General features: G+C 34.4%; 1 protein-coding gene across 1 annotated transcript; it reads right to left on the reverse strand.

Moving 5' to 3' along the window:
* Positions 1-8,204: 8,204 nt before the first annotated feature.
* LOC127874473 (uncharacterized) lies at positions 8,205-24,312 on the reverse strand. Its single transcript, XM_052418829.1, has 3 exons — positions 24,165-24,312; positions 23,651-23,744; positions 8,205-11,594 (listed from the first exon to the last, which is right to left on the reverse strand). Exons 2-3 carry the CDS (start codon positions 23,732-23,734, stop codon positions 10,248-10,250), a joined length of 1,431 nt encoding a protein of 476 aa, XP_052274789.1. The 5' UTR covers positions 23,735-23,744; positions 24,165-24,312; the 3' UTR covers positions 8,205-10,247.
* Between the last annotated feature and the right edge of the window lie 1,797 nt (positions 24,313-26,109).

Genomic DNA, 26,109 nt, shown 5'->3' on the forward strand with positions numbered 1-26,109 from the left:
GAAAGCCTTTGTACGGTCATTCTACCCCTTCCTCTAATTCAAGTAGGACCTTTGACTGTTACTGGAATATGTGTTTGATATGACTGAAATACTTTAGGAAACGGCAGAATGCCCTACAAAACCAAAAACAAAAAACAAAACAAGCTTTTAAACCAATGTTAATAACTGATCGCCCCGACGTTAGGTAATACATGGTAGGTTATATAATATTTGCTTCATTAACATGTTCTTAACTAAACAGCTATGTTTATTCCGAATGTCAAATGCACTCATTAGTCTACATTTGTATATTATGTACAAATGAAGAACTTCAACTGCACGATCCTGATTTAGAATAAACCGTACATGCCACTTCGAAAGCAATGCCATAAATCCACCCTCAAAGCTAGTCAACTGCAAATTACGAACTCGATAGGTCGCTTTAAACAAATGCAAATATAATGTTATTTCGCTCATCAATGCCATAATTGACCAGACTCTCCTTTCAACTCGTTTCTGTCTGACACCCTCCGACAGCATTAAATCAGCGGTAAGATCAACATGACAGATTGTGCAATTCAATTCTTTTCACCAACTTGTCCCGTGCGGTGGTATAATGCGGGTTTGAATTATTAGGCAAGTCTATAATTACGTATTGTTTGAGAATCACAGATTTTCGTCAACAAAAAACACTGTTTCAAATATAAAAACTGAAACTGGTTTATTTGCTATAACGCCTATTTCTACGTTTAAACGTATTCAATGGCGTTGTACATAATCTATATAAATAAAAGATAAAAAAAATAAATAAATAAATACATAATACAATTCAACAAATTAAAATATAAGAATTATATAAAACTGAAATTTTTATAGCACATCTTAAAACCAATTAAGATAACAAATAATAATAAAAATACAGATGCATATTAATCGTGTAGTAAACTGTCACAAATGTCACTATTTTTAAAGTTCATAGACTTGCTAAAACAATGAGGAATAGTCTTTAAAGAAGTGCGTTTTCAGATTTCTTTTAAAACAGTAAACCGAGGAGATTTGTTTCAGACTCAATGGTAGATTATTCCACAGTTTGGGTCCAATTGTGCTAAAACTTCGGTCGCTAAATATTTTGCGTTTATTAAATGGCACGGTGTAACACTTGATGCCGGACTCTGAAGATCTGGTGGAACGCTTTTGAACGTTTGGTGTTAACAGTTCAATCAAAAACGTTGGCGCATGTCCAGTATGACAATTGAACATGTACGTGAGAAACTTAAAGTTAATTCTTGCTTTGATCGGCAGTCAATGTAAATCGTAGAGTGCCTGCTTCGAACTATCTCTTCTTCTACGATTCAAAACTAATTTAGCGCACATGTTTTGAATTCTTTGTAATTTTGCTAAATCAGACTCACAAATCCCATACAAAACGACGTTACAATAGTCCAGGTGTGAAATCACTAAAAAGAGAACGAGGGTGTCGGTTGCATCTTGTGTCAGGTATTTGCGAATACTTTTGATCTTTAATAAGTTCAACATTGCGTTTCTACACTTGATCTTTATGTGATCTTTAAAACTCAAAGTGTTATCCAAATATGCCCATTAGTTTCTGATGGTATTCTGTTTCTCGACTTTGTCACCACAAATGTCAATCTCCTGGATGGTTAACTTTTTCAGCTGTAGGGCTCTTCCAAATACTATATGTTCAGTCTTTTCAGAATTCATTTTGAGTTTGTTACCCTTCATCCAATCGTTACACTCCGAAGCAAACTCTTCTAGTTCGTGAATGGTTTGAGCCTCAAGCTCTGGCTTGGGTACAAAACGATTGCTTGCAGTGTGATCGTCGGCAAAGCCGTATACAGAAATGGAAGGGGGGACAATGTCAAATATGGTTCCAGCGTTCGTAAGGTAGAGCCAAGGCTCTTAACAGCTTCCCTGAGGGACACTACATGCTAGTTCACGCACCGAAGACATCGTCTGGTTCACACTTACACGGCCGCTACGTGGCCGAAGGTATGAGTCCAACCAATCTAATGCAATGCCGCCGATCCCGTATTGACACTTAAGAACGTCCAAAAGGATGTCGTGGTCCACTGTGTCAAAAGCTGCACTGAGGTCTAATGCTATCAATGCAGTCACTTCCTGATGTTCCATAGCATCCAATAAATCATTTACTAGTCTAAGGAGAGCCGATTCACACGAATGATTTTGTCTGTACGCCGATTGTTTTTTTTTCGCAGAAGGTCGTGTTAATTTACATGTTCATTCAATATGAATAAAGCTGCTTTTTCTATCAATTTGAACAAGAATGGTAAGTTACTCACTGGCCTGTAGTTGGAAAATATTAAGTCTAGGCCGGCTTTTTTCAACAGAGGTCTAACAATTGCTTGTTTCCACTGCTTTGGGAAAACTCCCTGTGCCAATGAAAGATTAACTAGTCTAGTAATGAAAGGGAGAAGGTCTTCCAAAAATGATTTCAACAAGTTTGTCGGTTCAACATCAATTTCACAGGACTTTGTTTGAATTTTATTAATGAGTTTTCTAACTTCGTCTTCAGATAGTTCTCTTAATTTTTCAAACTCGGGCACAGTTCTAACGTTTGGTTTATATTTTTCGCAATCTTTCAAATCGCCTCGTATTTTCTGAAATTTTTCCATAAAATGATCGGCGAACTCATCAGCTAGATCGTTTTTATGTTCAACAGACGGCATTGGATTCTCAGACTTGCTACCTGTAAGGTCAGCCACAAAGCTATACAATTTCTTTGAATCTCCTTTATATTCAAGCACTTTTTGGCTTAAAAATCTTTGTTTTTCGAGTTTAAGTTCATGGTGGTATTTACTGAGATCATTTTAAAATATTTCCTAGTCTTTCGGGTTTTGGTACTTCTTCCTTAAACGCTCGGATTTTCGCAAATCTCGTTTCAGATGGTGTATCCCCTTATTAAACCAGAGTTTTGGATTTCGGCAAATGTGCATTTTCTCTTGTTCAGGCGCATGTTTATCAACAAGCTTTTTCATTTCATCTTCAAAAAGTTCCACATATGTATCAATATCATCACTTTCCAGTTTAAATTCAGAAATATCACTTGAAAATTCTGAATGATCAATGTCTGTAAAGTTTCGATAAGTAATGGACTTACTGATGATGTTTTCTTTTTTCACTTTTGTAATAACTCTTACTACACGATGGTCGGACAAGAATGGATCGGGTTCACATGAGATACGTTCAACACCATTTGCGACCTTTGTGATCACAAGATCGAGACTCTGACCAAACACTTGTGTTGGAAAATGAACATGTTGTTGCAAACCCATAGCACATAAACACCTGTTTAAATCACATATAGTGTTAGTGTCCTTGTGTATATGCAGATTGAAATCCCCCATGATCAAAAGGTTGGAATACTTTGAAAAAATGTCCTCCAGGAAATTGAAGAAGTCTTTAATAAATTGCGTAGGCGTCGACAAAGCCGGTGGTCTATATATGCCAACACAATTGATGGTTATATTTTTAAAGATCATTTGCCATACTCCGTATTCAAAACTTTGCGTCTTCATACTCATCTAAACAGTACTTTTACAAGTCAAAGCAATGCCGCCGCCGGTTTTATTTCTGCGATTTGCAACACTGATCTTATGGCCATTCTGGTTAAGTCTGAAGTTTCAAATTGTGAACGTTCTTAATATAAACACTTTCTTAATGAATGTCGTTTGATGAGTCATTAGATAGGAACTACGGCTAATAAACGACGTCTTTTCAGTGTGTTCGTAGAAGTAAACATGAAATAAATAAATTACGTTAAGAGCGTCTTTCAAAAGGAATTCAAACGCAATGAATCAATGTGATATAATGTAAAAGTAAAACATGTGCGAATGTCTTGCAATTGAATTGTGCGAATGTCTTGCAATTGAATAAAGTATTTATACAGAAACATTAAAAGACTAGAACAGTTATTAACTTATTGCTTTGGCACCTATACAACGTCGGAATGACAACATTTGGTTATAGAACAAACCCGCTCCTTGTAAATCAGCACGTGGTATATTAATATTTTAACCCATTCATGCCTAGCGTCTAGAAAAAGAAGCCATGACAACAGCTTGATGCGGCGTCTCATCAGGGTCTGCGCTGTTTGCTTAAAGGAATTACTATAAGAAATATTCAAAATATAGAAAAAAATATACTAGACATCCCTAATTTTGGAAATAAATTGATCCAATTTAGAAGGATGGGAGAGCCCACTAGGCATAAATAGATTAACCCATTGTTCAAACGATATGTCGTATAGAAAAAAACCTGGACGGTTGTGCTTAACACAATACGACAATATACAAAACGAGTTGAACATTGATTTGAATCAATCTTTCTTATTGCCTTATTCTCTTCAAGTGTTCTATCCAAACTTAATATATATAATATAAATATAAATACAAATAAATAAATAAATAAATAAATGAATAAATAAATAAATAAATAGATAACCATCCATCCATCCATCCATCCATCCATCCATCCATCCATCCATCCATCCATCCATCCATCCATCCATCCATCCATCCATCCATCCATCCATCCATCCATCCATCCATCCATCCATCCATCCATCCATCCATCCATCCATCCATCCATCCATCCATCCATCCATCCATCCATCCATCCATCCATCCATCCATCCATCCATCCATCCATCCATCCATACATACATACATACATACATTTATCAATCCATATTTATACTGTTGTTCTTCTCACCGTTTAGGCAGTCATCGAGCACTTCATGTTTGACGTCACGCACACTTTCGGGTTTAAACACTTCTCTGTGGCCCTGTTTCCGATTGTACGTGTTCCGCAGCTTCACGTGATAAAGTCCAATGATTTTAATGCCAAATGAACTTCCGGTTATGCTTGATCGCGAAACCATGGTCATCCGGCTAGAATGGATGTTTGGGCGGCCCTCCAAACGCGACATCCGACGCATACTGGGATTGGTAGTGATGGGATCCTCGCTGTCTCTTTTGGCAACAGCGACGGACGCTTACTTCGTAGAAGTAGCTATTGTTATCCGCAAGAGTCTCCGCAGTTAAAGACTGCATATTTTTGTTCATGCCACACTTTGAAAAGGAATCTATAGCGCGCATCTTTATTAACGAACTTCAGAAATGACTTGGAGTAAAATTAACGATATAAATCAGAAATAACGTTTAACAAACATTAACGAACGTCAGAAACAAGGTGTAGCGAAATAAATAAAATTCTCTTAATCTCGCATTTCCAAAATTGTTTTGCGCTATACTTTTCTTAAACAAAAATGTATGAAAAGTAATTTCTTATTAAATAATATTTTAAACTTTATACCACATATAGGATGTTACGATGTTCATCTAGAGCGTATGAGACCTCGCATAAAACTTCTTTACTAAATCTGAATTATCATGTTTCAAATACGTTTCACGAATACTGGATAGTTCATCATTTGAGCTCAAACACATTTTATAATTATATATTTTAATATGTCAATATTCATTAATGTAAACGCTTTTTAAAAATATGTAAACATTTCTATGTGCAAGAAGATTTTAATAAGTACACGTTTATAAATGTTAAATTATTATCTTATTTATGAAAGGCGATTACATGACCTCAAATATATATTTACAGTTTGAACTGAAAATCAGGTTTGACAACAAGAGTATACTTCACGCAAGCGCACAATAAATCACCATTATTTGATCTATGTCTGAACGATTTAGCACTAAGTAAATATTTGGCAATCGTCTACAAAGTATAAAAACAAACTTGTAAATATTTTTTCAAGAGCAATCTGTGTTTGTATTTGCTAAATCAACGTAATGATATATTGATGAATAATATTAGTGTACAAATCGACTATACAAATTATTGACCGCAGTACCAGTTAACGCAGACATATTACAATGGCTTGAGTATTGTCAATAGATATTGCCAAAAACACAGGCACAATTATTAAATGTTTTGATTGATTATCATAGCCAAAATAAATTCTGAAAGCGTTGTATCACGTCGTTTAATCGGAAACAAAAACGAATTAATCTTTCAAACGAATTCAAAGGGTATGTCCAAGAAGTTAGCATCCACATAACATAAACTTTCATTAAATCATGACCGCATTTTATATACTTATGATATTCACTGACACGCAAAATCAATAATAGCAGTTAACTAGCAGACTTCATTTTAAACCCATTGGGAATCTATAAATACAAGAAGTTTATCATTTTCATTAATATATGTCATTGTCGGAGTATACGGGTCCCTCGATATAGCCACATGCGTTCAATTACATGGTCAAAGTAGTTCCAAAAAATAACACTAAAATTCAACATACATAACTATTAAATTACAAATCGAAGGGGTGTATTTCTTGATAATCTATTCATAGATAAGCAACGGAATTTATTAATGTATTTTTTATTAAAATGCAAAGATAACTCAAAAATAAATGTTAAAAAAAAATAATCAGCTGTTAAAAATAACTTAAATAGAAAAAAACACAACACTTTCTGATCGCTATACGTGTATATTACAACAAACTATTTATTAATGCGCTGACTCAACATGCCCATATTCAAGTCTCCTTCAAGTGACGTCACATTTCAATCCCCCTTCCCACACAAACGCTAAGAAACACCCTGTCGAACGTTTTTGTTTATCAAATGAATGGCGCGTTTCGAATTTACCGCTTTTATCTAGATAGGCGCAAATATTACAGTGACGTGGAGTTATGAATACGAGATCGATATCGGTTAAGACACATTATCGAAAGAACAGATATTAATACTCGATAATTTTTTTAAACTATGATTTAAGAGTTTTTGAAAAAGATAAAGCGCACGGAACATTTGTTACTTGTCACGCTTGTTTTGAGCATAATCTTTTATTTATTTATTTAGTTATTTATTAATTTAGCATTTAAAATCATTTTGCTATCACACAAGTATACACATGCAAGTGTTTTTGACAGTGGCGTAAACCCGACCACTCATATTTAATATTCTTATAACAAATAAGTGATGTGAACAGTACACTGTATGCAAAGACAATTATGGTTATTTCCTATTGAAATTTGCCGAGTTCGATATGCAGAAAGAATAACGTCAAGTGTGTGTCGCTAAGTTAAGTAGGCGTGCTTCTTAACTTTATTTTTGTTTCAATATCAATCGACCGTTTGCTTGATTTGCAAAAGTTACAGTAATTGTTCGGTACACATGTAGCATAACTCGGACAAAGTTAGTAGTGTCACTTGGTCATTTTCTCAAGAAGTCAATAACGACAATGTTTATAAATCAGTCACAGACAACAACATGCGTAAGTGATGTAAATTATTATTTACAATAAAAAATCTTACAGTTAGTATTTAATGTAAATCTGAGATAGAGACATATCCTCATAGCAATAGCCATATGGAACATGATGCCAACAGATTACCATACATTTATAAATGAACAGAAAATGGATTATATAAATAACTCTTAAATTTTAATTGCAAAAAGTGTAATAATCAAACGCATAGTTAATTAACTATCATTACCAAATTGGTATTCAATATGGCAAACATGTATGCGATTTTTAAATAAGTTCAATGTCATTTTAATTGAAAACTTTAAGACTGCTTGTTTGGTTGGTTGGGTTTATACCCCTTTATACATGAAGAACAAATCACGTTAGTCAGACTCGCATATTCAAATTCTCAATTGTTGTTGTTGTTTTTATCAATATTTAAGGGCAAATACCGTTTGAACAACAGTATTGTGTTCGTCCAAGAGATTTTGTTTGAAATATGCTGTGCGGACTGCACAGGCTAATATTGGACGACACTTAACGCACATGCATTGAACCCCCTTTTCACAGAGCGGGTCTCATAAAGTTTATTTGTCGACCCGAATATCGGTATTAAAAATAAAAATAGCCTCGCATTTTATAATTTTTAAACAAGACACTATTTAATTTTGTCTACAAATCGGGATTTTTTTGCATAACGAGTTGTATTTTCAAGGTAAATATTGTCAAAACTCACATACTTTCCTTGGTTAGTAGGCTTATTTTGCGTTTTTAGAAGTTTTTCAGTCATTTAACGGCGGTCAGTTAACTAACTCTCACTATTCCTGGGAAAGCTGATTTACCAGTACGCCTTGCTCTCACCTCTGCCAGTAACTGACACTTGCACGTCTTGATTGAGAGAATGGGGGAAATAGCCGTACACAGCGTTGTAGTTTTAGTTTTATAGTTTATTATAGTATCATCCAATATTTACAACTTTCACAATGCATACATATAAAACATAAAGCTATAGATAAAGCATTGGCCATTCATAAAATGAATTATAAGAGACATTCAACGCTTATCAATGTACTTAACATGACTATACATCGTAAAACAATATAAATTTCCAATGTAATATGAACTTAAAATCAGTTTTCATTATGTATACAGTTCAATTGCTAGCCGTAAATAGGATTGAATGATGGAAGCAACTCAAACCATATTGCCTGTATGACTAATACCCAAACACATTATGTGGCCGGTCGAGGGATCGAAACCGCATTTTTTTAGTGAAGTGCTCTACCAATTGAGTTTACCAGCCCGAATCGTTGAAATTGCACTGAAATCAGATTTTGGACACATGAAACCATATTACAATGTTTCTTACCTACATTATTTAAAATTTTGAAAGCCAGGAGAGCCTACCGAAATTTGTTCTTTTGCTCTTAATAACACAATCTGACTTCTATTTCTATAGAAAAGTATCGTGATTAAATTTGGAGTTGACAAATCCAATATAATACAAACAATTTTTATTTCAAAGTGTGGAAAGAAAACCGTGTCCTTTCGAAATACAAATGCACAATATATTTCAATCGCGAAAACAAGCTGATAATAAATACATAACACGCCATGTGAATGTAGCGTCATTCAACAAAAAAAATGCTACCGCTCTAACTAAATTTTATGTTCGTTCCCCTTTATAAGAAATTGATTAAATGCTTGTTTTTTAAATGCACGACAATGACCGACGAAAAACATTAAAATAAATGCGTCAAGCCCTTACCCTAAATGTTTCCAATAAATTACCCCTTATATTTATTCTCAGCTGACTTCGGATGAATTTTGCTTGCTTGTTATACCAGACGGTTGTTTAATAAAGCCATGAACATGTCAGTAAAAATACGTTAAGCTAGTACATTGCAATCAGCTTGACAGGAAAATAAAAACGAACAGTTCAACTTACTGGTTATTCAATTATATCCCTTAGACGTGAGATACTAACCAGTGTAACCGGCTGACATTGTCCCTAATTAACACACGGTCTGATGAATGCGTTTATAAAATGATAACAAATGCACATGCACTTAAAAACAGAATTTACTAAAGATAAATTTTCGACTTCGTCACTTTAGGACGCATATAATATGATCTGATGTAGTATCAATTATGTCTACGGTCACAAGCGTGCAGTTGGACTAAAAGTGTACATATTTGTAATGTATATTTCCTATTTGTCTAATATTCTGCAAGTACCAGCAAGAACATCGGGAAATAATAAGTAAGCGCAGGAATGCTATAAATACTATGCATTAAATTATAAACTGTATAAACATAAATAATAAAGTGTGTACATCAATTTTCAATAAACAACGTTACAATATTTCAGGCAATGTTCGTACTTGGGCGATTTATTAATTGGGACCTTTTCAGTTTAAGAGATTTGATATATAAAGACTGATGCAATTTTAGCGTGCATTATATGATTTTCAAAGGTCATTTATTAAACAATTTCAACGTGAATTGTACATCGGAGGAAATCTTTATTCACAATTGAACAACAAACAAGAAGCTCATATTGCGAATAAGATATTTGAACGAGCTGAAACAATTCAATTGAGAATAAATGTTTGTTTGTTTGTTTGTTCGTTTTTGCAAAAAAGAGAAATCTTGTTTAATTATAATAATAATTCGCAATATCATCCTGAGGAAAGAGCTTCAATAAGTATTCTGTATACATTTAATCCCGTTTACAATAATTTTTTACATATAATGATTATCACACCGAGAACAAACATTTTAATGCCTCCTACTGAATAACTTATTACATCTTATTAAGAAGTGGCTATCATACTGATTGTTTTCTATATACTACAATTAAGCATACACTGAAGCACATTATGATGATACACAGATACAATATATGTTTTACTTGTGTGAATCAATGAAACTATAAACCCAATTTATGATTACATCAACACTCTTCTCCATATGTCCATCGGATCATTTACATAACCTCCTTCCATTAACATCCGCATATGGACCTCTCGCAGTAGCTCATTCATGTGTCTCCTTATCTCCTGCTCGATGATATATGCGTTATCATACTGCCTGTGCTCATAATCACGGGGCATTATTCTGTTATACTCCAGCATCAGCATCTCCAGCTCTATTTTTCTCCTGCTAAACCACAGCAGCGGCTCTTGGTGGCATATAATGGCATTCCGTATCTTCGACAATCTCAGCATTACCTTCGGGCCTTCTGCCATCATGTTCGTGATATCTGCTACCCATTTACGCTGTTGTTCATCCTTCAATCCACACGCTGCCATCAGATTACGCTCCGGAATCATGTAGTAGGGCAGCTGTGTAGAGGATATGACAGTTCTGAGTGTTCCCAGTGCGTCATGTAACATGTGAATCAAATTACTTTCTTGAAACATAGCGGGTGAATTGCTTTCAGCTTGCCAAAATATTATATTTTTCAGCACATAGGATGTTATTTCTTTATTAGTTGGTTTCAGAACTTCTTTTACAATCATTTTAAGGATTACATACAATTTTGCCTGAGGGCCATTAAGATTGCTTACGAGTTCCGTTTCACCCATGTTAAAGCACATTCTCCACTCTAAGTTTTTGTTTGCACTGCCTTTAAAACCCACCGGCGTAACTAAAGATCCCAACGATACGACTTTCTGCACGACATCCGGTGGCGGCCAATGTCGGGGTCGTTCAGTCCATCTCTGCATTATGCCTGGACATTGACAGCGTATTGCAAACACAATGTCGAAATTTAAATCTTGTCCAACTGATAACGGTAATGAAGGCCCCGCGCGTTCAAGTGGAACTCTCTCAAATTTCATTTTTGAAAGCATATCAAGAACTAAAGCGCTGCATAACGTATCAAGAACTAAAGCGCTGCTTAACAAAGTGTTCCCTTTTTCGTCATCACAAAGAGCACTTTTAAGCAAAGATTGGGGATATGTTCTCTCCAGTAACATCCTGCAGTGCCCTGGGTATACATCAGTATCCATCCTGTATACTTCCATGTAGTCTGGTATGGAGTGTAGATCAACTCCAGCTTCCACACAGAGGGTACTTTTCGGCACATATAACATGTCATAATCGCTTTCTACCCAGCTGGTAAGCCCTTCGGCTTTGCTGCCAGCTGTGATAATAGTAAAAAGGTCCATTCTTTCGTTCCACCGCATATCAAGTTCCCTGTACTTTTGAACACGCCTCCGTCTGATCTCTTCCCCGTATCCCAGCATGGTCATTATATTGCTGACTTCCACGGAAACACCTTCGAAAGAAGTCTAAAAAATAAACAATATCCAATTATCGTTATTGACTTTTAAGATTATATTTTTCTACTTGTTTCATATTTACGTATTGTACCATTCGTTTACATACAATAATATAGTTTGTCTTTTTATCAAATGTTTTTACTTAAATTGGAGATTTATGTGTATATGTGTAACACATACTTGAAATTGAGAATTAAAGTGTTTTCAATATCATATTAATTTATAGAGATTATTTTAGACATAAACTAAATGTTGAACATTATTTTTGTTTAAATCTTCTTTGAAACCTTTAGTGGGGGATTTTAGGCAATCATTTTATTTTAATTTATATACTGTTCAAAATTGGGAATGGAGATGCATTTTGGTACCAAATTTGACCAAAATGAACAACACTGCAACTTAATTGTAAAATTGTTCCTTATGTGCATACGTTATTTTATTTCGATAAGTTAAAGTTTGATTGGTCTAAGAATAAAAAATTGAATTGAAGGATGTCATTTTGTATTTATTTAACATATATTTACCGATAGCATTTAAGCTACTGTTATAAAATTAGTATTTTCAAAATACTTTTACCAAACGCATAAAATCACACGAACATCGATGCCTTTTTAGTGAAAATGAAGAGCGTGGTAAATAAAACGTGCTATTTAGCAACATCACATACTGAGAATATAATGTGTCCAATAAAAAGAGTATATCGATGGTATTTAACGTAATATACACTCGGAATCAAACCAAAGTGAATAAGTTTAAACTGTATCAATCTAGCTCATGTAAATATAATTTATTCCTAAACTAATAACAAAATATTTATACACAGACACAAATATGTTTCCATAAAAGACCCACTTGGATAAGAAGTCATAGCAGCAAATCCCCGCAATTCAATTATAATTGTAACCATAACAGTTATTAATTACGTCATGTGCATTTAATTCATGATGATTTTACAAGTAAATTGCAACTATTTTTTTCACACCCATGAACAGTTAAACCATGACGACCTTTTGACGATGCTGCTTCAGCGAAGCAGCCCGTCTAAGTTATCACACCATGAAATAATTCTTCACACTGGCGACCTTTGTAAAAGACCGAGCCAGTTTGATTGAGTTAGCTAAATTTCTCAATCGACATACCTCGCTGATTATCATTGATAAAGAATACCAACATGTAAACAACAATGGCCGCGCCCATGAGAGCATGTTGACAGTCGTGTCAATGCTTTTTTATAGCATAAATCGGCTTGTTTGGTTATTTAGAAACTGTCATTTAGGATATATAAGTTATTTATTCACTAAATCTCCGCTAATGACTATAATGGATGGAATTCGAATAATATATTCGATGTGAACGAAGGACTTTCTGGATCTTGACAGCTTGACACGGCAAAACTGGCATACTGGTATTTTAAGTTATCAATTTAAGTCATATTTTGCTTTATACTTTTTATTCGAGCATTTTGTGACTTATTGAATGGCTATGATACCCGATATCAACATATCATATGGGATTTGCAGATCACCAAGCTGTCCTGATATTAAACATTGATTACAAACTCTTTACTGGTTTGTATTCTTTCTTCTGTCTATTTTAGTACTTGATGTCATTTTTTGTTAAATGAACTGTGCCACAGTAAAAGAGATATTAAGGCGATTGTTGCCAGTTTGGATCCAGATCAGACTGCGGTCGCTTGAAAGCTGTTTTCTTAAAAGCGGTTTTCTGACAATAACAAATAGTTTAATTGGATACTGATTAGACTGCGCTTTTCCTATGACCTGGATCAAATAAGAGAATTGACATTAATCAATTCTATTTTGATCTTTAATCAAGTGTTTTATTTTTGGTCCCTCGGGATCAATTACTCCAGCACTTTCGTGTTGAGATAGGCGCTGCTAGGGGGCATGAGAGATGTTGCACCTTCCATTATCTCTTATGAACCGACTCAATAAAACCGAGTCGGCAATATTTGACCTTATTTTTGGTTTCGTTGCTCTCGAGGGATCGAACATTTTCAGAATCTTCTTAAAAGCCTAGTGGTAAAGTGTCGACTTTGATTGCAGGAGGTTGCGTTGCGGCTTTGATCCCCAGAAGCGACATTGATAACTAGCCAACTTTTTATCTAAAAGGCTGCTAAACCTGATATATTAATGTGAATTTTATCTCACATGATGGTCATCAGATATATTATATAAAACTCACAGCAGTAGTAAACAATGGAACAATAATTAATGAACCATCTTTCATTTGTCTTTGACACTTTGGGTTTGACATGGCGTTACTTTAAATATGTGACTTGACTTTACCAGCACTGTGACAGAGCTAAAGTGTACATGTATAGTTGAAGCTCACCTAAATCCAGATTTGCTAAAACAGAAGTGTGGAAAGTTTTAAGGGTGTGACAAGTAAGCAAAAATGGGTCATTACCGAGAGGCAACAACTGATCTATGACTGTTTTAAAACATGAAAAATCAGTGCCTGATTTACAAGTCCTTACATAGTTCAATAAAAACTAATTACAGAAGCCTGGTAACAGTTTAACTTTCATGTTACCAATATGTCAGACCAGGGCCTTGATTTTGAAATCTAGGACATGCATGGTCAGATGATGTCATTAAAGATTATACATGTTTTCAAACACATACAAATGTAAACATGTATCTGTAACTAATGTAGATGTTATAAATAGTAAAATGCACTAAGTTAAAAGACATTTTTTCTGCTGGTGCGTTGGCACACCAGTTGGCTCGGTTGCAATGGTTTGATGGACTGCTTGGATGTGTAGTTACATTATATGCAGAATATCAACCTGTATTATTTTAAATATGTTTGCATCTAGTATACTTATATTGATAATATTTACAAAATTAATGTATATGAACGATAAACTTGACTGAAATTATTTAAATGATACTAAAATCATAACAGTAATTTATACTGATAATTATTTAATATATGTTGCTTGATACAATCTTGTTCATCTATATCAAATGAGATCATACTTTAACACTATTGATGAATTTCAGTGAATTAAATTAAATCCAAAATGTAAGTCACTCCCATCTCTCTCCCGAAGCGCGCATGCCTAGAGGTCCTGGGGGCCGTTTCTGGTACAATGCGTAACTTTACAGACGAAAATGTGCGTATAAAGTTACGTACGCTTTTCTGAATGCGTAAGTGCATTTCTATAAACCGAACGTAGCGTAAAACTTAGTTGCTATGTTTGAATAATCTCTAAACAGAAGGCTGGTGATTGCGCGGACCTTATAGAGAACATTTGAAGAAATTCAAAAAGTAGATTTAATTTGCTTTCTCTAACAAACTTTCGGTAGACTAAATATTTATATATTTATCCTTAAGAAGTACCTTATAAAGAGCAATGTTCTTTCCCTTGTTTGCGAAATTGCGCTGAAATAAGGGGTCAACTGTAAAAAAAGTTCAATCTATTGATTCTTTTAAAATTATTTGTGGCCAGTCTTTGTTGTCCTGGATATGCTCTTTGTTAAAACAGAAGAGATGGTTCTTACTGAAGCAAATCTTTTACGAAGGTTAGTCAGATATATTTCAAACTGGAATTGCTGGAGCAAACTGGAAAAAAATGGATGGATAATACTGACAATACAGGCATGTGTATTGTAGCTTACACATCTGAATTTACAGAAACATAATCAAGGAGTTTCCTGACAGGAATTCAATTTACTGGAAGGGTATCTTTGATTATGTTTAGTGCGTCACTGAATTACAAATGGAATGTCCTATAATGAGAAGAACATCAGCAATGGCCTCTGTAAAGAAGGTAGTATTTTTTTTAAATCTCATTTACTGATCAATGATAATGTACAGTAGTACAGTATGGTTTTAGAAGAATTAACAAACTCTGTTGCTTGTATTCACTTGTCGCACTTCTAGATAATTTTATTACAATCAACATCATGTTTTTACCATGTTTATATTTATACTTGTGTGCAAAATAAAAAAAATAATAAAAAAACAGATTTTTACTCATAAATTCATTTAAAACTGAGAATCTTTTCTGTGATAAATTAACATTGTCCATGAATGCTTCTATTAATTTGAGACAAAATGCATTTGCAATTATCATAAAGTATGCTTCTTCACATATATAATTATATTATATTTTTTGTTCAATATTTAAAAAAAATGCATGGATTGGTAAAATATATGTCAGGGTATGTACCAGTTGTGATTAGTTCTAAATATCAAATTTGAGAAATTGGGATCCATCCTGGGTCATTGGTATGGGGAAATTGGTATGACAAGCGGGCACTTGCGTAAACCTGAATCAGTTTACATGCTTCACCAACACAATGACTGAAATATTTGTGAAAAAGTTCAGTCACTCATAATATACTTAAACATAATGCCATTCACTAATGGAAACTAATGCATCAATTTAAATTCATGGAAAACTTTTACACATCTGGCTTAATGTACATATGAACAAAACACAGGGAGAAAGCAAACCAATTTTAAATGTTCCTATTTTTATGAAGTTAAATTTTACTGGTTGAATCATGTCAGGATGACACAATTTATTCTTGCAAGTTCCTAATAATTATGCTATTAAAATATGTGTGTCCATATACTTGATATTAAATTTCTATAACATTTTTAAAACAAGAGGGCCATGATGGCCCTGTATCGCTCCACTGTTTTTTATGCGAAAAAACGCGCAATGCGCATGGGTTGAAATGTACTCAAGCATGTGACTTTCTCTGTCTATCCCTCGTCCCATTGGGCGCTTAAAGTTGGAAGGGTGAGCATTTTTATATATGGAAAAAGTTACTACCGTGTTAACTAAACAGACTAAAAAGCCTGTGAATTGTTCCTTTGAAGCACAGTCCCATTGCTTATAACGTAGGTACATTTATCTCTCCAAAAGATATTGTCGTTCTTTCTATTTCACATATTTTTAGATGCTGAAGATCAAATATACGCATTTGATTTGAAACAGATTCACAAGACCCGTAGGAATCAAAATGCCTTAACCCTTTACCAAACTACACATTTTGGACTTTCCCAATTTGAAAAAGGTTGCAGACGACAATTAAATTGTAATGGAATATTAAGGAAATAATCAGGTAGGGCAGAAATAATTGTGATAAAAGGAGAAATTGCTCATCTTGAGCAATTTCTCATTTTATCATAATTTTTTATAAAGTCGTCAGCTATAAACCCGAAAAATCCTGTTGGTGTTTGGTAAAGGGTTAATAATCTCTGGTTCCTTCTTAGAGCCTTTCACACATTTATAACAAATACAATAGTAGCATCTTTCTTTGTAAAGAATCATCTCAAACAAGGGCTGTTTGTAAAACATGCATGCCCCCCCATATGGGCTGTCAGTTGTAGTGGCAGCCATTGAGTGAATACATTTTTTGGCACTGTGACCTTGACCTTTGACCTAGTGACCTGAAAATCAATAGGGGACCATCTGTGAGTCATGATTTATGTACCTATGAAGTTTCATGATCCTAGGCGTAAGCTTTCTTTAGTTATCATCCGGAAACCATTTTTTTGTGTGAAGTCACCGTGACCTTGACCTTTGACCTAGTGACCTGAAAGTCAATAGGGGTCATCTGCGAGTCATGATAAATGTACCTATGAAGTTTCATGATCCTAGGCGTAAGTGTTCTTGAGTTATAATCCGGAAACCATTTTTCTAAGTTGAGTCACCGTGACCTTTGACCTAGTGACCTGAAAATCAATAGGGGTAATCTGCGAGTCATGATCCATGTACCTATGAAGTTTCATGATCCTAGGAATAAGCGTTCTTGAGTTATCATCCAGAAAACATTTTACTATTTCGGGTCACAGTGACCTTGACCTTTCACCTGAGAATCAATAGGGGTCATCTGCGAATCATGATCAATGCAACTATGAAGTTTCATGATCCTAGGCATAAAACGTTCTTGAGTTATCATCCGGAAACCATTTTACTATTTCCGGTCACCGTGACCTTGACCTTTGACCTTGTGACCTGAAAATCAATAGGGTTCATCTGCGAGTCATGATCAATGTACCTATCAAGTTTCATGATCATAGGCATAAGCGTTCTTGAGTTATCATCCGGAAAACATTTTACTATTTCGGGTCACCGTGACCTTTACCTTTGACCTAGTGACTTCAAAATCAGCAGGGGTCATCTGCGAGTCATGATCAATGTACCTTTGAAGTGTCATGATCCTAGGCCTAAGCGTTCTTGAGTTATCATCCAGAAACCATCTGGTGGACGGACATACGGATGACGGACGGACCGACATGTGCAAAACAATACCCTCTTCTTCGAAGATGGGCATACATATAATTAACAACCCACACATCCCTTAGACCAACAGGTCTGAGAATATTATAATAATCTAAAGATTATTTCTTATATTTATAAATGTATTTAATTAAGTAATACATATGACTTCTAAGATCAATTCATAACTTATTTTAAGAAAATTATAAAATGATCAGAAATTTATATAGATCGTTGAGCAATTGACAATCATATCTCCACAGTTCATGAATCACAATTCACAAATGGAACAATGAATCATAAGTTATTAAAAAGCAGCATATAGACTGTTAAGAACATTGCACTTCATTAATTCCAACACCTTCTCTTGGATACAAAGTTTGAGTTTACAATGCAGAATCATATGTAGACTTTTATGGAAATAATTATGTTCATGGAAGTTGTGTTTTAAAATCAATAAGATATCATTAAACTGGTTTAAACACTACAAAAAAGACATTAAATAAACATGTCATCCGAATTTTTTTATCCGGATATATGGTCACTTTCGACATATTTAAATAAATCCCGACTTTTTTCAGTTTATAAGAAAAACATTCAGAACACATGTTCTTACTTCAATTCCTTTGTAAGCAGTCACCATCTGATCTAAAATGGCACTAAATGACAGGGTTTTATCTCATGTTTACAAGATGTTGTTGTTGTTGTTGGTCACAGCCACACGGCCGCAGTAATCTCCCCTGGTAAACGTCATATGTTCAGTTTTGTGACCTCCCGGGACAGGGTCAAATTTGAGCCCTGCGGAATAATTTGAACAAATTTGGTAGAGAACTATTAGATATCACACCATACCAAATTTAGTAGCCCTAGGCTCTATAATTAAGAACAAGAAGATGTTTGAAGTTTGCACAAAATAGGCCTTATTTAAGCATATGTTCATTTTTGTGACCCCTGGGGCAAGGTCAAATTTGTTCCCAGGGGCATAATTTGAAAAAACTAAGTAGAGAACTATTAGATGTCACAACCTACCAAATTTGATAGAAATAGGCCCAATGGTTATGGACAAGAAGATTTTTATAGTTTGCACAAAATGGGCCCAATATAAGCATATGTTCAATTTTGTGACCCCTGGGGAACGGTCAAATTTGATCCCAGGGGCTTAATTTGAACAAACTTGGTAGAGGACTATAAGATGTCATTACATACCAAATTTGGTAGCCCTATGCCATACGGTTATGGACTAGAAGATTTTTAAAGTTTGCACAAAATAGGACTTTTATAAGCAAATTTTCGATTTTTTGACCCCCTAGGGCGGGGTCAAATTTAACCCCAGGGGCATAATTTGAACAAACTTGGTAGAGGACTATTAGATGTCACTACATACAAAATTTGGTAGCCCTAGGCCCAATGGTTATGGACAAGAAGACTTTTAAAGTTTTCACAAAATAGGCCTTATATTAGCAAATTTTAAATTTTTTGACCCCCCGGGGCAGGGTCAAATTTGACCCCAGGGGCATAATTTGAACAAACTTGGTAGATGACTATAAAATGTCACTACATACCAAGTTTGGTAGCCCTAGGCCCAATGGTTCTTGACAAGAAGATTTATAAAGTTTGCACAAAATAGGCCTTATATAAGCAAATTTTCAATTTTTTGACCCCCAGGGGCAAAGTCAAATTTGACCCCAGGGGCATCATTTGAACAAATTTGAAAGAGGTTCACCACAGGAACATTCCTGAGAAATTTCATCAGAATGGGACCAGTAGTTTAGGAGAAGAAGATGTTTTAAGAAAAAGTTAACGCACGCACGGACGCACGCACGCACGCACGCACACACGACGGACACAGGACCATGACATAAGCCCCGCTGGCCTTTGGCCAGTGGAGCTAAAAATCAGTAAAATTTGTGCTATTCAAATGTTTTTTTTTCATGTGTTTCGGAAAGATACAACATTATGAGAACATGTTAAATCTGTTTTTTTTCGGTTCAAAACTTTAATAGTTTTTTTTCAATTGATTTTTGAACACATACACTGATACCATACATGTCCGCAAAAAGCTTAATTTAGTGCAAAACAAACAACTTCTTTTGAATTTATATTGTCTTATAAGTTATGTTTTTGACAAATAACTTAATGTGAATATTATGCATAACTATGGTGTTAAAAGTGAAGAAACAAAAATGGTATTATTTAAATTATTTGATTGCAATGGTAGTAAATGCTCTACACAACACAAACATTGTCTTTTTTATGTTTCTTATTTATTTGTACAAGTTAAGGGATTTAAAACATTAAAAAATACATTTACTTATAATAATAAAGACAGTATACCTTATTCTAATATTTCCCAACAAAAAATGGTATAAAAATAACTGAATTTTAAAAAAATGAGAAAATTCGCAGCATTGCTTTTCACAATATAAGATAAAATAAAGTGGGGTTTGCAATGTTTACAGCATTATTATACGTTTAAATGGTATAAATGGACATAACAGTATGTACAAAAACACAGCATAGAGTTAAAAGAAATGTGTTCACAGTTATTGGGGAAAAAATTGATTGTTGATAGTTTTCTGTCAATCTGTGTGACCACCTATAAAGAAAAACGGTAGTAAATAACTTCTTATGACATAACAATTTTATTTGAACATATCAATCAAACTGCATTTAATGTGTCCATATGGTTTATTGGAAACTAAAAAATAATCTTAAAAGTGGTAATTAAATATTTCAGACAGTAAAGATTAACAATGACCTTAGTTAAAATTTAAAACTTCTTCTTCATGGCAATTGCATTTATAATAATAAAATTAAAGATTTTGAATGTTGATGATACCATATATAAAACAAAATTAAATGATTTTGTATTGTCCCCATGGTTTGTGTTCTAAAATTTCTTTTTAAAATTAACCTAAAAACTCATAAAAAATGATTGTAAAGCATACGGCAACAACAAAGTTTTGCCATCAATATGATATCAATATGATTGATTACCGATGAAATCTGATAATTTACAAGAGCACCGCATATCTGGTGCCACGCTGGTCTGTGAAAGCTTGTCAGAATTTTATATTTTGTAGAGGTCACAGTGACATTGACCTATAACCTAGTGACCCAAAATGGGTGTGGCGTTTAGAACTCATCAAAGTGCATCTACATATGGAGTTTCAAAGTTGAAGGTGGAAGCACTTTGATTTTAGAGCCAAATGTTAAGGTTTTAGCACATTGCCTACAGCGGACGGGCGGACGTTGGACAACTAGCTGGCTATGACAATAGCTCGGGTTTTCTCTCTCCGAAAACAGCCTCGCGAAAAATACAACTGTGAGCATCTTACAACTGTAACTTACCAAAAACAAAACTCATTGGTTTAAAAGTCATAGTGTTTTGACAGTTTTTGTATAAAATGATATATTTGGTACATTTCAATACATGTTTTCAGTAAATTTACTTCAACAGTGAAAACTTTTCAAACCTACTTTAAAATTAGCCATTATTAATATTCAGATAAATTAAGTTTTAGTTGTTACAATAACCATTGCGCAAAGTTAGCCAAGTGTGTGAGCCTTGACCTTTACTTCCAGTTAATAATTGCAGCGCTTAAACAACTGAAGCTTGATTGGTCATTGTTGGCCCCGTACTACTTAAAAGTACCCGAGGTACTCTTAAGTACACTTCAATGTACCTTGGGTACAGAGTTTTATTCAGGCCTAAAATCTGATGTCATCAAACGCACTTCCGAATACGAAACAAAATCCTCTTTGAACAAAACCTAACTCAATATGCTTTTTTGAGTACGAGTTTCGATAATATCATCGCGGAGGCCATTTCACAGAATGTAAACAGAAACATTATTAATTTAAAAATAGAGCCAACAACAGCAGATTTAGCCTAAGTATTCCTGGGTATGTTTAAGTATATTTTCTGTAACCAGGGTATATTGTAGCATACAAAAGAGTACCCAGGGAACTTTCAAGTAGTACCAGAGCTGACAAAGACCAATCTAACTCAACTGAGCTAACATGTCGACAGGTTGTATCTCACAGTCTCTACAGTATATTTTATTTTACGCAGTTTTGACAAAATGATATATGCATGATATTATTTCCAAAGAAATGGATCTTGATGCAGAACTTCTGCTTAAACTGTAAATGTGCCAAATTCAACAATAAAGTGACAACCGTATACACATTTATAAGAAGCGCTGTTGACATATCAATTAAAATTATATACAGTAATCGTCGTTTTTGTAAATAGTTGCATTTATATTATACTGCTGTGTCAATGAATGACAATTATACAGTAATCTGTGCTAAAATTAATTGAATTAATATTAGCACAGACTACTGTATAATTGTCATTCGTACAATTCATACAACCTAAATGCAACTATTTACAAAAACGTAGATAATACAATTCTAATACATAATTCTTGCAGAAAAAGTATACGTTTAGCCATGTTTACAATGAATCAATTCTATCACTCAGCAAACGTCACATTTGTTGAGTTCAACTTGGCGTCTTATGATGGATAAAAACTTGATCAAAACGAAGGTTGAATGAATTGTCAAAAGAAAAATCGAACAAATCATAACAACAATCGATTCGAACATGTAAATTTCCTCTTTTAGCAAAACTCCAATCCACAATCGTACTCAATAGATCCTGCACAATCAACGCAGTTCCGTTACAGTATCTTCCCATGCCCTACCAAGATCTATATATAGATAAAGGTTTAAATTACCTAAAAAGATGTTGCGCTCGTAGATTTTGTAGTCTACGTTCGGTTCTCCGAAATATCGGTGCATACGCCGCCATATTTACGCTAAATTACTGAGTTACGTGAGCCTTTGAGCACACGTAACTTTACGTGCAAAAATGCGGTAAACGCAACTTTACGAAGTTTATAGAAACGCTACGAACTGAACGTTCTGCATTTACGCATGATTTTTGAACGTACGTAGTTTTAAGAAACGGTCCCCTGATCTTTTTTCTTATGGATATTTTAGCTAGTTCCTACCTTCAATACAGTCAAATATATGTTAAGTAGTATCTGTACACATTGGTAGATCAAATTGGTACATTAACTGTTAGTGTTAAAAAGATATAGTACAAATGTTCATGCTAGATGAATTAAGAGCCTTAGTCAAGGGGTATTTAAACATTTTTAGATGGTAAAATTTTCTTAAATGTATAACCATTTTCTCTTGAGCACTGGCCGAATATAAAATGTATACCATTTAACCACTTCAGTATATGTGAACCTTTTCAGTCACTGAGTTGCACCAGATTGACGATTGTGTATGTTTAACGACTATACAGGTTCCTGTGTGTGGGATCGCTTTCGGGCCCTGATTTACTCATACGTAACGACTGTACACACTGCTGTGTTTTGGGACGCTTTCAGTCTCCGTGAACGACGACTGGACTGGCTGCTATGTCAGTCCATGACTTACACATGAGTTCATGCTGCTGTGTCTTGGAATGGTTAAAGTCTCTGAATACCCATGAGTGACGAATGAACAAGCTGTTGAGTCTAGTAACGTTTCAATAATTGACCTTTGCATGTGTGACAACTGTACAGGCTGTTGTATGTCTGGGAACGCTTTCAGTCTCTGACTTACCTGTCAGTGACGACTATATGTGCTATTATATCGGGGAACGTTCTCAGTTCCTCACATAACATTGAGTGCTGACGATAACGGCTGCTTCATTTTGGAACGCTTTGAGCCTCTGACTTACCCAAGAGCAACGACTGTACAGGTAAATGTGTCAGAGAAGCACTTTCAGTTTCTCACTTACCCGCGAGTTACTGCTGTACATGCTGTTATGTATTGACAATCTTCCGGTGTCTGACATGGTACGATCAATCCTGCCTTCTGCCATTTTCAGTCGGCTGCAAAGTTGAAGATGTCAATAACTTCGGACTTAACATGTAACATATACATCCCATGTTTGAAGAGATTGATCTTACAGCAAGTTACTATATGGCCTGTGTTACTATGATAATCGGGAAAAGGATCTTGACGTACGGAAATAAGTGATGTTGGGCTTAATAATGTTTTAATTTCCTTACTGTACACATTCTTTTGAAATAAACTCATGGAATAGAGTATTAAAACATTTGCGTAGATATTTGAATATTACAGTCAGATTTCAAAAGATGTTATTGTGAAGTTGATATTGCACTCTTGAGTTCAAAATAGTTTTTTTAAGGAAAAAAAACAGTTAATGTGTCATGGGAAACGAACTTTCATCAAATATAATTACGTATGCATTAACAATACTGCAAAAGACTTATTACAAATGAACTTACCGTCAGTGTAATCACAAATAAACACAGATTGGACACACCATTGCAATGACTGCTGAGGGATCTGTTACCTTACTGCTCTCTGTTATCTACCGTTGCGTACATTGTTGGTGTCATTGTATGACTTTGCACAGTATAATTGATAACGATTGAGTGTGTGTGCATATCAGAGTTAATTATCAGGTCCTACTTGCCTCTTCACGAGGTCTTTGTAGCCCGACCTGAGATAACGATTGAAACATGATACACGGTTTTGATATGTATTTCAGCTTTAGAAGGGCTTGTTTACATATTATGGAAATGACATTTTGTTGGTCTCGAAATGAATAGAAGAAAAGAATATTTCACATTAATGAGCGAAAACTTATAGCGTAGACTCATGCTGAAAATACATGTTCGTTTATGAGTAATCACTAGAAATTGATACAATTATAAAGATTTACGAACGCGAAACAATTGAATAGTTTTACATGTTTTATATAAAGAGGTCCATGAGAGAGCTTTTTATTTTAAATGTGAATGGTTCGAGTCCAGATGAGGCAAACTCCTTTATTTTCTTTCTTAAATTCTTCTTTTTACGGGAGCTCTTTGGTTTCGATGTTTACATTTATAAATGTAACCCATGTATGCCTAGCGTCTAGTAAAAAGACCTTGGCAAACAGCGTAGACCCAGATGAGACGACGCATCATGCGGCGTCTCATATGGGCCTGTGCTGTTTGCTTAAAGGAAGTTCTGTTAGAAATATTCGAAATATAGAAATAAATATACGAGACATCCCTAATGGAAATAAATTGATCCAATTTAGAAGGATGGGAGAGTTCACTAGGCATAAATGGGTTAATGACAAAATTAAACAATGGGAAACAAGTAAATCGGTGAACAAGTCCGTTTAATATATTAATGTGATAAACAAAATAATAATAATAGATTTAAAAAATATGTGTATCTGCAGCAATTTCAGTTATGCGACAAAACATAATATTTAAGGTAGTGCACCTCTAATGATTTCCCGCGATTTCTTCGAAGGTTGAAGAGCCTACTATTAGGTGCCGTAGCCTAGTGGTTAAGGCGATAGACTAGAAATCTTTTGGGATATTCCCGCGCAGGTTCGAATCCTGCCGACGACGTATACTTTTTTGCGACGCGTTTTATTTATTTTCTAACGTAATTTCATTTAATATGGCATATAAGCTATATTTATTGTTAAATATGTTGCAATTTTTATGCACATTTTTCAATTATTAAAATTAAAACAACGTTATGGCGAAATTGGGTGATTTACTGTTGAAAATACGAACCATGCATTTTGCATTTTTATTTTTATTTCAAAAAGTAAACGGTAAATCTGTCTAGTTCTTGGTATTTTTGCTGTATATAGTGTTTCTATAAAAACTAAGTTTAAAATATGACTTAAATGATACTATTTTGAATTTTATGACACTTTGTTTTTAACCGACCCAATTTTTACTTGGCTGAAATCACTTACATTTCATGGTGCTCTTCCATAGATAAAAATTTGTAAAAAATAAATGTCTGTAAAAGAATACTTATTTCATCTTGTTTAAACTTTAAACACCTTTACAGCATCTGTACACACCAACTGCATGCCCATATTTGGAAATTTGAATGAATTATGGAACTTTTATATACCCCAGGGGTGAAAATAAACTGGACAAAAGCCGAGCGTGGGGGTGGTTTTGAAAAAATCGGTATATTTTTTTAAAAAGCATGGAAAGCCTACCTACAAATTTGCATGTAGTTCAGTGAAATGATGCTGATTAAGAAAATAATTAATTAGATTATTTTTGGATATGTGCCCATTAGAGGTGCACTACCTTAAGGCCGACTTAGCTTTTTAACATCGTGTAGTACTCCCTTAGCCTTAAACTAAATTTACTTCATTATAACATTTGGTGAATAAAGTAATATTATACAAAATATAGTCTG

This window comes from Dreissena polymorpha, chromosome 3, assembly GCF_020536995.1.
Source record: "Dreissena polymorpha isolate Duluth1 chromosome 3, UMN_Dpol_1.0, whole genome shotgun sequence".
NCBI lineage: Eukaryota > Metazoa > Mollusca > Bivalvia > Myida > Dreissenidae > Dreissena > Dreissena polymorpha.

What these genes read in the sequence shown, in the direction of transcription:
- LOC127874473 (XM_052418829.1), bottom strand. Translation starts at nt 23,734, where the DNA reads ATGGCAGAAGGCAGGATTGATCGTACCATGTCAGACACCGGAAGATTG. An exon ending in TGTACAGCAGTAACTCGCGG is followed by an intron (nt 11,595 to 23,650) that starts GTAAGTGAGAAA and finishes TTTATTTTTTAG; the next exon opens with ACTTCTTTCGAAGGTGTTTC.